This window comes from Hypanus sabinus, chromosome 2 (genome assembly GCF_030144855.1).
Source record: "Hypanus sabinus isolate sHypSab1 chromosome 2, sHypSab1.hap1, whole genome shotgun sequence".
Classification (NCBI taxonomy): domain Eukaryota; kingdom Metazoa; phylum Chordata; class Chondrichthyes; order Myliobatiformes; family Dasyatidae; genus Hypanus; species Hypanus sabinus.
The window spans coordinates 50,536,323-50,553,836 of record NC_082707.1 but is presented as its reverse complement, the minus strand read 5'-3'; the positions used below and the strand labels follow the sequence as shown (position 1 = coordinate 50,553,836).

The following is a 17,514-nucleotide window of genomic DNA, read 5'->3' as shown; positions in this document are numbered from 1 at the left end:
ATAACTTAATTTGTACACCACTGAACTAAATATTTACTAGTCGGCATCTATGATATGTCTGACCAAAGAAAGGGAATCTTTGTAAAATTTGAATGTAACATACTTTAAGTATTGTAAGTCAATTTTAAAATTATGTCAAAATGTAAAGAATCCTACATGAAATATATTATTAATTTCTTTCATAAAAGTGAGATAAAGGAACTGCTAATTTACTATTTTTGCAGAGAATTTGGCAATTAGCACTTAAGGAACAGGCTTGGTTATTAAGATTATAAATTGGGGATTTGGGTCCTAAATCGATGAGATGACCCGTACCAGCTCTGCATATTTAGCTCCATGGCACTGGTAAAAACAGGCTTCAAAACAAAGCCACATAAGCCCATGATTTATGTCAAAAGTTGGAGTATTCATTACTGCTTTTTGTTTCATTTAAGTTTTGCCAATGAATTAATTTCCTGCTGATTTAAAAGAATTGATAATGTCTACAGTCCCTCTGTTTTTTGTTAATTCAACTTATAAATGTAGAGCCAAACTCATTACAACAAGATGCATTGCCTAAGGTAATTTATTTTCAATGTACTGCGTATATGTTCATTAAATCATTTTATTACCTTTATTTGTATTAAAAGACCATGGGAGCTGTTGAGATATTTTTTATTACACTGCAGTATTCAAAATGCTTTGCTTCTGGGCATGTTCCAAAAACATATGCTATTCATTAAAGCAGCTGTATGTTCTTATCAAACTATAGGGTAGACAGGTTACGTCCAGGAACATTGGTGAGAGATTTATTATTCCTTATGCAAAGACAAAAATTGGATATCACTCCCTAAGTCTGAAGCTATGTCTGAATTTTTCCAGATTTGAAAATATGTAAGTACAGAAGGGCCTGGTATAATCATTTATGCATTTAAGCATAGGTAAACTGCACACAGGCTGTTATACAATAACTTTTAATTTTGGCTAGCTTGAAACAGAAAGAGCATAAGAAATAGGAGCAGGAGTAGGCCATCTGACCCGCTGAGCCTGCTCCACCACTCAATAAGATTGTGGCTGATCTGGCCATGGACTCCTTTCCACCAACCTGCCTTTTCCCAGTAACCCTTAATTCCCCTACTATGCAAAAACCTATCCAACCTTGTCTTCAATATATTTACTGAGGTAGCCTCCACTGCTTCATTGGGCAGAGAATTCCACAGATTCACAACTCTCTGGGAAAAGCAGTTCCTCCTCATCTCCATCCTAAATCTACTCGCCTGATTAAAGATGTATGTTCAATTTCACAGAAGAAGGCTTGTTGATGTACCAGGTATATTGTGATAACTTATACCTGCACTGCAGTTCTGCTTTGTAGGAGTTACATGATCATTTAACAGAAATGATCTTTTAGATAACCAGCTTCATAGTCACAAAAGGAATCTTGGTGCAATTTATGAAGCACTGCAAGTTACTGTTCTACAGAATGAAGGTGCTTTGCCATGAAATGCTTGCAAGGAAGCCTATCCTCTTTGGGTAATTTGGCCCAATATTTCTAGATGACAACAATGTGGCTTGACTTGGAAAAAAGCAGCAGATAGAGTCAGCGGTGATTCCATTATCTAGCCCTTGGAATGAGCTGTCAAGATAGACTGATTAAAGAGTATCAGATATTAGCTTTGTGTCCTAAATCTGTCAATAATGAAGAGTAACCTCTCAAACTGGACATACCTTTTATTCATTGAATACAAAGCAAGCACATAACACTCAGTGTTTTTAATTGATTACTGTTTGTCCATTTTACATGGGGGGGGGGTGGGTTTAGAGATTACATCTTCTAACCTGAGTTAGCTATCTGTGTAAGGAGAAACCACAGTTCATAGCAGGTCACAGGAGCCAGCCAACTTCTGTCAAGGAGAGTTCACTGCTTACTGCAAATGACAAATTCACTGAAGAGAATCAGTGGACCAAAATACTGTAATTGTAAGCATGAGGCATAATGTAGATGAAAAAGGTACTTTGTCTTCTAATGCCTTTAATATCTAGTGTGAATAATTACTGTCTGGATGCCTGAAATAAAAATACTGCAAAGCCCCAAGAGAAGGTTGATAACATTCTGCGGAGTGGACATATTGCTGTGGCTACTTTTCTGCCAGATTCCAAGGAGGATGAAGAGGCCCTAATTAAACATTAAAAATACAGTATAACAGTTGTCAATTTGTACTGAAATTCTTCCCAGGTTAGCTTCAGGTTTAAATACACAAATGCTGACCTATGAAAATGTCTATATCTTCACTCTACCAGTTAATATTTAGCCCAACTTTCAGAAAGGCTGGCTACTCTGTTTACCAGATTATCCATTCTCTGAGGTTTGTTGAGGCTACTGAATGATACAACTCTGTCTCAGGAGTCAAGTTGTGCCTGATAGATCACCAGGTTCATAATAGCACAGAACACAAGGAGTCACATGCTCTGGGTTATAAAACAGCTCTGTTTATTTAGCAAGTGCAAACCATTGAAGAGCATGCAAACCTTTGTATTGAACTCATTCCATCCTCACATCACCTGCACTGCTGTCCAATCCCGCAAAGTCATTCTTATGCTTAAAGGGCAGTCAACATGTTTTTGACTGTTTGTTGATATCAGAACTTTTATTTGCTCTCCACATGTTGGGAATGTCATTAAATTACGTCCTTACGTTGAGGTATCAAGTCATCGTTCAGTCAACTGCACCATTCCTATTGATGTGTACCTAGGATTTCATAATTGATTTCAACGTGACAGGTAGGAACCTACAGATCATGCTGTGTATGTTTTGTTTTCATCTCTGATTCCAGGCTGTACAAGCTGTTATTGCATCTTTCCTATCCTGCCTTATTTGCTCCCATAACTTTCTATATTACGTAACATCTGTATTCTTCTGTTCTTCTTCCTCACTGTCAGTGATATTTTTAATCCTTATTGTTGACTGTAAACTGAAAGAAATAATAGATTTTTATCCATTTTGTCAAATTCTTCTCTCATTTTAAACACTGTTATCACATATCATCTCACATATTAGTATACCCACAAAATATGGGTCTTTCATTTGAAGTCTCTCTTCAAAATTATGGGTGATATTCCTTTGGAGAGATTTCACCTGTGCTGATAAATGATTCAGGACCTGAAATATTACCTGTTTCACTTTCAGCAGGTGCTGCATAAACCGCTGAATATTTTCAGCAATTTCTATTTTTTATTTCATCCATGAATTGTGCAATAAAATCTATGGTCTCCCTTTGTTAAAGGAAGTAATTTTACTCCAGTGAAGTAGTTTACATTTATAAATGCCCACCAATAATGACATACAATTATGAAAATGTCAGATTGATTGTCTTGCTAATGTTCTAAAGGCTGTCATGTTCTTGCATTAAACAGAATGGTGGAAATATCATTTCTTGCTACAGAGGAATGTTGTTCCTTTGAAGCATTATCTGGGAGTTCTCAGCAATTCACTTTATTAATCTCAACTTCCTCTGGGCCAAGATTAAATAGAGAAGGTGGAAATATTCCTTCTTCAAATTTGCTTTGCCTCATTATTTTTAAAGCCTCATAAAAGTTTATTGTATAAACATAGATATAGTAATTTCTGTAGTTAAGAGAAGACAGACAGTCTTTTGGCCATATACAGCTGAAGATTTTCATTAAGTATTCGTTAAAGATTTCCCTAAATTTCCCTGTTGTGCCATTGAGAATTCTTGGAAGCAGCTTGCTCTACTAGATCAGTGTTAATTGACATTGGTCAGTTTAGAAAGGAATGAGTTTCCTGTTGGGTACTGGTTGCTAAGATACCCTTTGTAGATATTTTCTATTTTTATTACTGTCATGATAGACAAAGTCTCATAACATAGCTAAGCACTCATAAAGCTTTCACTATCTAAGTAAAACATATATGACAAAAATATTGTCACTGAGTTCCAGAGACTCGGGAAAGATGGTCTAGCTAAAGATACCTTACAATGCACTGTTCCTCCACCTTGCTTTGTAGGGTTAGATCTATTGATCAATTGCCAACGGAGTTTAGACCAGCAGATAGTCTAATCTAAAAGTGTAATATAGAAGATATGACCACAGCTAAAGTTTAAAGCAACAAAATGCCGGGGAAATTGAGCAGGTTGACTGTTATCTGTAGGGAAAAAGGAATTGTCAATATTCAGGACAAAACTCTACATGTATAAAACATTGTACCACACAATAACAACCACATTCATGATGCTGTAAAACTATTTTAAACTGCTATGTTTTTCACAGCACTCTGGAGAGAATTGAGGACAGAAGAGCCAAAAAGATATGAAGTGAAAAAAAATACACAAAATGGAAGGGGCAAAATTCTCTCCATCTCTAGCCTAAATCTACTTGAAGTCATTTAATCCTGGTGCATCTCCTTCAGTGCATCAGTTGTGAAAGTAGCACCAAACATCTTTTAAACATCAGGAGTACCTGCCTTGACAAAAACCTTTGAATAAACTATTGCCTATTTTAGTAATTTTTCACAATGATCAACAATTGGCAACATCTGTTTAGGATTTTTGAGATTACAGTAATTTGATCAATGGGACTGCCAGACTACGCATGAACGACAGGCTTCTTCTTTACCTTAATGTTAAAAGCACACTGGAATGGATGGACTTACCTATGGTAGATTTCTATCACAGTCAGATTCCCAGACTACTTATTGCATAAGGATCTGCTTTTGCACTTTGTTGCTTGCTCATAGTTGATGCTGAAGACCCAAATTCCAGCAGATCCCGGGTCTCAAGCCTTAATCAAATATTGTAGACATGCTGCACATTTTCACAATGAAAGTGATCTCTTGCCAGGAATCTTTAAGCAAATTGATGCAGAGTCCAACTTTCCCATGATAAACAGAGAGCAAGCAGTTGTGCACTTGTGAGTGGCATCAAGCTAAACACTCAAGGCCAATGTTGTAAAGGACAAGATGGTATCTCACATGATGTTGAGTACTATTTATTTATCTAGGGCTGCTGCGCACCATAGATTCTGGGAATGTCACTGTGCCTGAGCAAGCTGCTGGGTCCTCCTCAGGTGGAAAATTGTGAAGACATTACTGGAAGGCTTGGTACTCACATGAGAAGACTACACCCATAAAACTGACCACATCTGTATATCATCTATACTAACTGGAGGCATAAAAATTAACATACATTGGAAAGGTTATTGGATAAGTTGTCTTTGAGTTGCTTCAGCAATGGTGACCCTCAGTGAATTAGATGTTCAGTGCCAATGAAAAGTATTCACTCCCCCCTTGGGAAGTTCTTGTGTTTTATTGTTTTACAACGTTGAAGCACAGTGGACTAAATTTGGCTTTTTTTGACACTGATCAGCAAAAAAAAAATTCTTATCAAAGTGAAAACTGATCTCTGCAAGGTGACCTAAATTAATTACAAATTATAAAACACAAAATAATTGATTGCATTAAGTATTCACCTCCTTTAATATGTCACACCAAATCATCACTGGTGCAGCCAATTAGTTTTAGAAGTCACAAAATTAGTTAAATGGAAAATATTGTGTGCAGTCAAGGTGTTTCAATTGATTGTAGTAAAAATTCACCTGGTGAGTCAGTATCCTGGCAAAAACTACACTATGAAGGCAAAAGAACACTCTAAGTAACTCTGCGAAAAGGTCATTGAAAAGTACAAGAGAGGAAAAAGCCAGTGACCGTGCAAGAAGGAAACCAGTGAGGGAGACCACCGTGACACCTAGGCAACTCTGAAGGATTAAAATCTTAGTTGCTGAAATGGGAAAGACTGCACATACAACACCCGTTGCCCGGGTGAGTCACTAGTTGCAGCTTTATGTGAGAGTGGCAAAGAGAAAGCCGCTGTTGAAAAAAAACTCAAATGACATCTCAGCTAGAGTTTGCCTAAAGGCATGCGGGAGACTCTGAAGTCAGCTGGAAGAAGGTTCTATGGTTTGATGAAACCAAAATTGAGCTTTTTGGCCATCAGACTAAACGCTACGTTTGGCATTAGCCAAACACCGCACATCATCAAAAATACAGCATCCCTACTGTGAAGCATGGTGATGGCTGCACCATGCTGTGCGGATGCTTCACTGCAGCAGGCTCTGGAAGGTTTGTGAAGGTAGAGGGGAAAACGAATGCAGCAAAATCCAGGGAAATTCGGGAGGAAAGTTTGATACAGTCTGCAAGAGAACTGAGACTTGGGAGAAGATTTATTTTCCAGCAAGACAATGACCCCGAGCATAAAGCCAAGGCTACACAGGAATAGCTTAAAAACTACAAGGTTAATATCCTGGAGTGACCAAGTCAGAGTCCAGACCTCAATCCAATTGAGAATTTGTGGCTGGACTTGAAAAGGGCTGTTCACGCTCGATCCCCATGCAATCTGACAGAGCTTGAGCAGTTTTGTAAAGAATGGGGAAAAATTGCAGTGTCCAGATGTGCAAAGCTGATATAGGCCTATTCACACACTCAAGACTGTAATTACTGCCAAATACTGACTTCAAGGGGATAAGTTGTTATGTAAACAATTATTCTTTGTTTAATAATTGTAAGAAATTTAGACCAATTTGTGACTTTTTTTCAGTTTCACATGAAAGAGTGTTTTTTGTTGATCAGTGTCAGAAACGCCATATTAAATCTGCTGTGATTCAATGTCGTAAAACAACAAAATATGAAAACTTCAACATGGGGATGAATACTTTTTATAGGCACTGTAATAAGGCTGGTCTCCTTTGGGAAGAGCAGAAACTGCTCTCTTGGCCAGTTTGTTAACTGTTGCATTTGCCGAGTTGGTTTTCTTCATTGAGACGACACAATGCTGCCAGAAGCAGAAATCATTCAATTGTCTTCAACGCTTGCTCAATGAATTGCAGTCGCAAGCAATAAAACTGGAGGGAAGTATTGCAAAATTGGCACACTGCAGAGCAGAACCTGAAAAAAGAAAGATAAAATATCAGTGAGGCTTTCTTTAATCTATTTGTTTTTGTTACTTTAATCCAACTTCAGTAGGCTGGAGCAAATAGTTACAGTATATGCTCTTTTTATAAGGTGAGCAGAGTGCAGGAGGTGGCAGGAAACAGCCAAGGAAATGTAGTAGGTCTGTGCAAGTAGAGCTCACAGCCAGTAATGTAGCATGTGTTTGGCAGCAGTACAGTCTGGAACATTCCCACATTTCTTCTCCATAAACGTAGCTGTGGTGTCCTGGGCACACAAGCATAATTTTACAATTTCCTCTCGTTGTATGCATGGCTCTGAGGTGGTATTGAAATGATGGAAAATTGGCTCCATTATTGAGAAGCTATAATGCTTCTTGCTTAAAGCAACTTGGTTTAAATGGAAAATAGTTCTGCTTCAGATTTATGTTTTGATTTAATGTAAGGCTGCATTCATTTCTGATCGTTCTGGAACCTCAACTATTTGTGAAACTGTTTTAACAAGAGTCAAAGCATATTTGGATTTAGAAGCAGGGGGAATATATTGGCATTTGAGACAGGGCTTGAGTTGTAGTCGGTAATGGAAAATTAATTGGAATTGGGTCAGGAATAGCACTTTAACAGGCTTCCAGTATATTTCAGTTTCAATAAAATAAAGTGCCCCTCTGAAAACGGCAGTGGATCCTCTGGGTCAAGTTGTTCAACTTGTATCCTGAAATTAACCTTATGAAATATAAAACACAAGTAATAATTTCTTAGGAAACACTGGCAAGAGGAGACTATTTCTGTTGCCAGGGAGTATTGAAAAATTATGGCAGTGCTGCAGTGGTATTTCAGTGTGTGCCAGCTGCAGCAAAGAGCTTTGTCACCCAACACATTGCCAGAAAATGACTTTGTCCAAACTGGCAGAAGCAGGGAATCTTTGACAGAGTTGTGTTTTCCATTCCTTACAGGAGGTGCAAGCAGCTTTCTAGCTCTTGGAGGGACATGTAAGTGTGTCCTTAAAAGAAGACAGTGCAATTTAGCATGAGTCTTATTCTTTCTACAGTGTAACGTACAAAAATCAAAGTTGGTCCAAACATTGAAAGTCAGTATGATCAAAAGCAGCCTTACAAAACACAGGCAAGCAGTATGTGTCCCTGTTTGTTGTCCCTTGTGCATCTCTTTATTCTGAGGGTTGAAAAATGTTCTGTCTCCATTACTTTGCATGGCTTTAAGCAGTTTTAAAATCATTGTGAAGAACCGAATCCTTTCAAGTTGAATTTTGTTTTATACAGAAAATGACAAATAAAAGTTGGAAAAATAAAGTGAACAGGTCTATTTAAAATTCAATGTCAAAGTACATGAGCCATAATTTGCTCTTAGAATCACTGTGATATGAATGGCTTTCACCATTGTCTGTGAATAAATTATACCACAAGAGCAAGGTGTGCAGTTAAATATGAATATCGTCTGAAGAATGCTGTCCTGCATTTGGCTCCACATGAATAGCATTGTATGATCTTGTTTAACAAACACTATGAATTGACTTTATTGAAGTTGCTGTATTTCCATGTAAAGAGAGGACTCTACTCACAGCTGATATACGGGTCTAGTAGTTAGTAACACAAGTACCTTCTAACCAACATGATAATGTTATGTCCGTCAATCTCTCTGGAATAATTACATCTGTGGATTTCATACTATCAGGTTTTCAATGCTCTTGGCAATTTTAAAAAAGGACAGATATCAGGGATCTGTTCTGGGACCCCTTCTCTTCGTGATTTTCATAAATGACCTGGATGAGAAAGTGGAGGGATGGGTTAGTAAATTTGCTGATGACACAAAAGTTGGGGATGTTATGGATAGTGTGGCGGGCTGTCAGTGGGACATTGATAGGATGCAAAACTGGGCAGAGAAGTGGCAGATGGAGTTCAACCCAGATAAGTGTGAAGTGGTTCATTTTGGTAGGTCAAATATGATGGCAGTATATAGTATTAATGGTAAGTGCAGAGGACCAGAGGGATCTTGTGGTCTGAGTCCATAGGACATTCAAAGCTGCTGCACAGGTTGACTGTTGACTGTGTGGTTAAGAAGGCATACAGTGCATTGGCCTTCATCAACCGTGGGATTGAGTTCAGGAGCTGAGAGGTAATGTTACAGCTATGTAGGACCCTGGTCAGACCCCACTTGGAGTACTGTGCTCAGTTTTGGTCGCTTCACTACAGGAAGGATGTGGAAACCATAGAAAGGGTGCAGAGGAGATTTACAAGGATGTTGCCTGGATTGGGGAGCATGCCTTATGAGAATGGGTTGAGTGAACTCAGCCTTTTCTCCTTGGAGCGACAGAGAATGAGAGTTGACCTGATAGAGGTGTATAGAATGATGAGAGGCATTGATCATGTGGATAATCAGAGGTCTTTTCTCAGGGCTGAAATGGCTAACATGAGAGGGCATAGTTTTAAGGTGCTTGGAAGTGGGTATGGAGGAAATGTCAGAGGTAAGTTTTTTTACACAGGGAGTGGCGAGTGCGTGGAATTGGCTGCCGGTGATGGTGGTGGAGGCAGATACATTAGGGTCTGTTAAGAGACTCTTGGGTAGGTACATGGAGCTTAGAAAAATAGAGGACTATTGGAAACCCTAGGTAATTTCTAAAGTAAGTATATGTTCGGTGCAGCTTCGTGGGCTGAAGGGCCTGTATTGTGCTGTAGGTTTTCTATATTCTATGTACTATATCAAACTTTTAAATGGCTTCCATACTTCTTCCCTCACCTTGTTGAAGTCAATGGAAACAAATTTCAGAAGAGGTAACCACAGTGCATAGCATCTTTAGTGTCACATACCTGAAATAATTTCTGAACATGTCTTCCTTGCATTGTTTGATCGGACGGGTAACCACATCTACCATTGCTGTTGCTTGGCAATCAGACACTTTTTGGGGGGTAGGGTGCTATCTCTATTGGAGGCACTTCCTTCCAATACCTGTACTGTGTATAGATCTTTCCAAATGAGGTTTTGTCTCTGAAGGAAAAACTCTTCTCCAAATCATTTATTCGTTGTTATAATTGACTTGCTTGCAGTATTTAAAAGTGTTAAAAATGCTGTGTTCCTTATTACTGTTTGTTCTTGGTTTTTAGCTTGTCACCAGGGAACATTCAAATCCCGGCAGGGGGATGAGCCGTGCTCTCTTTGCCCATCGAACAGCCGGATCAGCTCGGAAGGAGCCACCATCTGTCCCTGCAAAACTGGATTCTATCGAGCTGACGTTGATCAGCCAGAGATGGGATGCACAAGTTAGTCATCGGTTCTTACTTGTTAGAATTTAATATAGCACCTCTTTAGCACACCGTACCATGTCTATCAAGCTTTATTGTTTTCGTACAAAAGATTTTGTCCGCCCAGAATTGACTCTAATTTCAGTGCCTTGTTTTGCTATCCATCGATGTGTCCGAATATCCCAAAATAACTTAGACCTTTTTTTCTCTACCGTTAGAATTCCAGTTATAATATAAAAAATCTGACATAGCAACTTATCAATTTCCAACTTTAGCCACCATTAATGATGCCTAGAAAAGGTGTTCAGTTAATGGTAACTTTTTTTAAATTCTCATGGAGTTTGTTTATGATTTGATTGTAGCATATGAATCCATATTACCACTATGATAAATGTTATGATAATGAAGTCAGATCAGAGTTAAATGATGAGAAACTGTACATTTCCCTCCATTGATAAATTACGCAGATCGTATTGTGATCATAAAATGGAAATTAATAACTGCAGAAGAATGAATTCTGAAACAAAGCTAGAAAGCATTAGAATCACTCAACATGTCAGACAGCGTCTGCAGTATGTAAAACAAAAGTTAACATTTCACTTCAAAGACTTTACTGATATAGTGGTCAGTTTTATTGTTGTTCAATGCATTAATCATTTTTAACTTAATTTCAATCACTTCCTTGTTTACCTTTATAGTTATATGAAAATGAGAGCAGTTCCTTTGATTTTTCCCATCATCAATCAGTGAACTGCCAAGTCATTAAAAAGCAGGCAAAAGTTGTCTAGATTTACCAAATTTGGTCCAAATACTGAAAGTAACAATGATGAAAGGCAGCTTTTCTCTGCCATTATTTTTCTGTGACTTGACAATCTTTTACAACTATTTTTTATACAGTAAATATTAAGCATCAAGTCCAAAACCAAGTTAAATGGACAGAACCCGTTAACATGGGACAACTGAATAAAATTATGCTACTTACTTACAACCAAGTTCCTTTTTTTTTCGCATTAAACATGTCCAGTTTTTGTAGAGTAACTACATTAATTACAGAGTGTTAGCTGCTTAACATGTGTGTAATCGTTCTTGCTTTGAATGGTTTGCAGTCCTAAATCAGTTTGTCTGGGGACAGTGTTTAAGGCAGACAATAACTTAGAAGAACAAAGTCAGTCATTTTTAAATCACTTCCAAGGCATTTATAATCTTTCTTCTGTTTTCTCTGTGATCCCAAACCCATTAGTTGCTGTTTTTTAAGGCTGTAGAGGGAACATGTTGGAGACAGATATTTTTATAGTGCCATTGGGATATTTGCTGTTTAATTATCTAGAATAGTAAAAGCACCTTCGACACATTAATGGCCATGCTGCAAGTCTGTAAATCTTAAGCGGGCGTGGATGTGCGCAGTTCTTCAACACTAATTGTAAACCTGAGCACTTTTCAAAGTTCAGACAAGTGTACTTTGTCCATGCTTTGAGCTTTTGTGCATATACACAGTCATTCAGCTGAAAACAGATTTATTTTCAAAAGCACCATTTTAGTATGTTGCTGGGTCTTGTCACCTTTCCTGAAGTGTACCCCTCTGCGCCTACTCTTTATCTAGTCGAGAGCTATTGCACTGAAGTAAATACTGAAGTGCACTCAGAGTAACCTGCAAGAGTGGAAGATTTTTTTAAACTTACTAGTTATACATTTGCTTCCCCCCCCCGTTTACAGAAACTAGACTCGACTACAGAATGTTGCAAGCTGACAACAAATGCATCATCATAGGCACCTCTTTCGAAACCTAGGATACGGGTCATTCAGTCATAGAGTCACAGAAAAGTACAGTTCCAAAACAGGCCCTTCGACCCATCTAGTCTGTGCTGAACTATTTAAACTGCCTTCTCCCATCGAAGGGCACCTTCATACATACCCCTGCCAGTCCTGAGATTCATTGACTTACAGCTTTATTTTTCTAGATTTATTAACTATCATATTTTTCAGTTTCTTATTTACTCTGGTCCTTTTGTTCTTCATTAGTTTTGGGTGGTTTTCTCTATTTCTTGTGCAGACAGGCACGGAGTATTTGTTCATTTCTCTGATACTCCCACCTTCATCAGTAGGGACATCACATAACTTTGTTCTTTTCCTCTATATATTTACAGAAGCTTTTACAGTATTTTTTCGTTTCCTGTTATATTCTACTTTCCCTAATGAATGTCTTGGGGCTTCATTTATTGAATTCAGAAAGCATCGTAAAGTTTAGGACTTATTGGCAACATTAAAAGCTTTTTCCTTTGATGTAGCATTATCTGTAACTTTTCTTGTTTGCCACAGCAAGATCAGTATTCTTGATGGGCTTTCTGTCATAAAAAGAGACAGATTTGCTGCAAATTATGTAAGGTTAATCTTTGCTCTTTAATGTTATAATCTTAATGTATTTTCACAGGCTCATATTTTATTTTTTTATATTTAAGATCTGGTTTCAATTGGACTAACTCACGTTTACCCTTCCCATAAAATTCTATCAATAATTATTCTTTGTTAAAAGTCCCCAATTATCAGTTAATGAAGTAACCCTTCTCATTCTCTAATATTAGATGTCATGCACACTGTTCCCTTGTTAATTCCTCCTGAATGAAGAAAGGGTCTTCATGAATATACTCCATGAACTCATCTTCCACACTACTGTTGATTTGGCTTATGGAAATGATTATTCCATTATTCCTGTTACATTTGCCTCTAAATTTCCTGTTTATATCATGCCCTATATTACACAAGTCTATGGAGTCCTTTGGGCAACTACCAAGAATATTTTCTGCCCTTTGCTGTTTCTAGGCTCCAAGCACATTAAGTCCAAACTAAAATTATTTTTCTGGCTGCCATTACCTTTTATTATCAAGGCTAACCATTTTTTCTATTCTGCCTGTCAGTTCTTAATGTTAATCTTGGTTACTTTACCACTCTACATCTGTAATGGCCATTAAATTTTTTTAATGCTGTTAATTCATTTATCTTGTTGCAAAGCTGCACAAAAATTAAACTTTCAGGAAATCCAAACTCTCTTATGAGATTTTAAAAAGTTAAACCAAAATATTTACTTATAAATTTATTTCTGCTGATAACACAATATAGCAGCATTAGTAACTTACACAGATTCAACTCTATTCCATTATCTTCACCATAGTCAGCATTCTTGTCCAGAGCTAAATTTATAGGTATTGATTGTTTGAAATTTGCCCACATGATACTGACTAAATTTATTTTTTGTTTATTCATTGATGGCATTTTGATGTCACTAGCAATATCAGGATCAATTGCTATAAAATTGGGAAGGCATTTGATCGTCAACCACATTGGTAGTTTTGGTGTTAGGCTCTTAAACCAGAGGGGATAACTTCACTCTCCCCAACACTAAACTGTTCCTGCAACCAATGGACTCACTTTTAAGGGCTCTCGATCTCGTGCTGTCAATATTTATCGTTTGTTTATTTACTATTATTAGTTTTGCATTTGCACAGTTTGTCATCTTTTGCATGTGGGTTGTTGGCCGTCTTGGTGCGTGAGGTTTTTCATTGATTCTAAGCTGTTTCTGTGTATCTACTGTGAATGCCTACAAAAAAGTGTATCTCAGGGCTGTTTTTGTACTTTGATAATAAATTGAGTTTGAACTTTAAAATTTTGAATAGGCTGAACAGACTAAAAATGGCAGATACCTCCTCTGGAGGACACCAGTGAAGCAGATGCTTTTTGATGACAATCCAATGGAACAGTTTTTAATTTGAAATTGTATATTAAATAAATAATTCAATTTAAATTCCCAGCTGACGTGCTGAGACTTCAACGCCAAAACAACTTTGGCTCTTCATCAGTAACCTAACCATATCACCACATTATCTAATGCACTCCATATTTAATATATGGTCCCATTGACTTCAAAGTTATTACTGTCAGTGATTGAAGATGAATTTGTTTCTATTGATAGCTGCAACCAGTAATTTCAGAAAGCAAGCACTACGTTGGTCCTTATTACAAGAGGTTTTGAATACAGGAGTTTTAATAAAGACCCAGCAAGTATCAATCAGATTTAAAATAGAATCGTACATACTAGTCCGGTCTCCCTACCTGAAGAAACATTTAGACTCAGTGGTTACTTTATGAGGTACACCAACTCGTTAATGCAAATATCTAATCAGCCAATCATGTGACACCAACACAGTGCATAAAAGCATGTACACATTGTCAAGAGGTTCAGTTGTTGTTCAGACCAAACATCAAAATGGGGAAGAAATGTCATCGAAGTGACTTTATTGTGAAACGATTGTTGGTGCTAGATGGGATGGTTTGAGTAAAAGACGATGAACACACACACAGTGGCCACCTCATTAGGTACAGGCACTGAGTGTACATGCAAGAGAGGGTTTGTAATGAAAGTTCACCAGAATGATTCTGGTGATGGGGGTATAGTCCTATTAGGAGAGATTAAGCGGACTAGTCCTTCAGTCTTGAGTGTAGAAGTATAAAAGGTGATATTAAAACATACAAAATTGTTACAAGGTTTGACATTGGCACATGCAACATAAATGACTAGGGTTTCAAGATAAGGGATTGACCATGCTGAACTGAGATGAGAAGAAATTTGATCTATTTGAGTAGCATTATCTGTGGAATTCTCTACCAAAGCAGTTTGTGGAAGCTCAGTCCCTGATAAATAAATTGGATATTAAGGGAAGTGAGGGATATGGGGTTTGGAAGGAAAATGCTACTGAGGTTAAAAAGATCAGTGATCAGCCTGTTGAATGGTGAAGAAGATGTGATGATCAGAATGACTAACTCCCGGATATATTTTTGAAGAATTTACCATCAATCTTTGAATTAATGTCTGTTCAATATTTTCAAAGTTGAATGATGTGTTAAATTATATGCACTTTTTCTGCTGTGACATAAATTGGAGAATTTATTAAAAAGATTCATGTGTTAGAATGGAATAAAAGACCAGATCGCAACAGATGAATGGCTGAGAAAACTGTTTAAATTTCATTTGAGAAATGTAAGAAATTGTTGACGATTGTCCAATGTACTGAGTGATAACATAGTTTCTGGTCAGGGGAGACATTGCAAGGTTGCCAGTGTTTGTTGCTATCATCAGGTAATGAAATATAACTTTTCTGAGTGTTCAGATCTTCAAATCAGTTGGACGAATTTTCACTAGTGTTTCTCATTTATATAGACCTAGATTCAGTAATCTAAAATAAAATAGTTGAAGTACATGCCATCAAAGATCAGCTGTGTAATTGAAAATGGTGATTTAGAAATTAAACTCCGTCAGATAATTATGTGTATTGATGGATTAACAAGAGATCAAAGTATTGTGTAGAGAATTGAAAAATAGTTAACACACATAATGAGTGGTATTAAAATAATTAAAATGTATCTGAAAGATTCTTAACAGTGAAAGTATGCAATTAATGAAGAACAACATTGTAACTAACCAGTGCATTGGCTATTTCTCTGCTCGAATATTGCAATCAATTTTTAACAAATACCAAATATGTGATCTGAATGTGTTAATAGTGCAGATAAGGCTCTGAGTTTAGTTGCTCTCTCCAAGGGTGTGTATTATGATCAAAGGTTGGAGTGGTGTTTGAAAATGTCTAAGGTAAACTTAAATGCAAATGCCCAGAAATTCATCCTTGGATGAATAGTGCTAAACAGCTATAAACATTTTTCATATTAATCTGTGTTAAGTTTTCATTACTCTTGAGATCAAATAAAAGTGAATAAACTAAGGTGATGGGAAAACAAAGCCCAAAAAAACATGTTTGGATTACAGTTTAGTTTTCTGTTTTGTAGCCTCCCCTTGTGCCATCACTGTTTGATAGTGACCTTAAGAGCTGAATAAATAGAAGGACAATTGTTTTATTTATTTTCTGCTTCAATCTACATGTTATCTTTCCCAGCAAAGGATTTTCTACAAATAGTTCCCCACAAATGCATTAGGTGAGAGAAAAAAGCACTTTACAACTTCCACCTGATATTTAAGGGATCATCACTATCTCCGATGCCTTCTGTTTCTTTTATCAGCACAGAGCAGGCAACAGACTGGCTGTTAAAAGTGCATCTGAAAGTTGCTGTGTTTTTCTTTTAGAAAATTAGAATTTCAGATGTTTCATGCCTGCTTATCAGTAAAAGCGGAGTCCAAACCCAGGTGCCATCGTTCTGAAAAAAACCTTAATTTCATTTTATAACCTTGTCCTTTTTAAAGATAAAATTGCATTTTCCAGTGACCTTCATGGACTATTTTGAAAAGATAAGAAATGCTTTGGGTTTTCTACATGCTCTGTGCAATAGCCTAGGTGTCTCAAAGAGATAGTAATAGAGTGACAGAGACATACAACATGGAAACTGGCCTCGGCTCACTGTCCATACTGCGCATAAACGAATTCACACTGATATAATTTTATTGGCTCTATATTTTCATCAATTTCCTCCCAATTCTGCCACTCATCTACTGACTGGGGGAAATTTACAACCGCCAGTTAACGTACCAAACTTGTATATTTAGATGTGGTGGAAACCATATTCATGCAGTCACAGGAGAAATGTGGAAACTAGGCAGACTTCACTAGGATTTTTATATATCTCAATTCAGCATATGCAAGCTAATAATATACATATTGGGTGTTCAATGTATGTTAAAATTTCTCTTCCATTTGGTTTTCATTCAGGTGTGCCTTCAGCTGTACGTAACGTAATTTCAAGTGTGAATGAGACCTCTCTGAGCTTGGAATGGAGTGAGCCGCGGGATACCGGTGGCCGGGATGACCAGCTCTATAACATCATCTGCAAGAAATGCAGTGTCGAGGGCAAAATCTGCTCCAGATGTGACGACAATGTCGAGTTTGTTCCACGGCAGCTGGGTCTTACAGAACGGCGGGTGTTTATCAGCAATCTTTTGGCTCACACACGTTATACGTTTGAAATCCAAGCAGTAAATGGTGTTTCCAGCAAGAGTCCTTATCCTCCCCAATTTACAGCTGTTAACATTACTACAAATCAAGCAGGTAAGTAGAGAGACATTTCATATTTAACATTTAAGGATATGTATATACAAACATTCCTGGACTTTATCTCTCCTAATATTAAATAATTAATTGATAGAATACAGCCTTTGTGGTCTGTTGCAAGGTTCAAGGTACAGTCCATTATACACTGAACTAATTGTTGATGGACACACAGCAGTAGTTGAAAGGTGTAAAGTTCATGATTTCTGCACTTTCGAGTGAACACACAATGCATGTCTGCAGATGTAGAAAGAAGTTCAGAAGAGAAGAGGGTCAGACGA

General features: G+C 37.3%; 1 protein-coding gene across 5 annotated transcripts in view; it reads left to right on the top strand.

Moving 5' to 3' along the window:
• The window catches only part of LOC132378625 (ephrin type-B receptor 3-like), an 87,172-nt gene that overhangs the window by 49,330 nt on the left and 20,328 nt on the right, over nt 1-17,514 (top strand). For all 5 annotated transcript variants that reach the window (XM_059945759.1, XM_059945755.1, XM_059945742.1 and 2 more), the window contains exons 4-5: nt 10,053-10,208; nt 16,898-17,233. In XM_059945759.1, the coding sequence (XP_059801742.1) occupies nt 10,053-10,208; nt 16,898-17,233 (492 nt within the window). The remainder of the gene's footprint in view (nt 1-10,052; nt 10,209-16,897; nt 17,234-17,514) is intronic.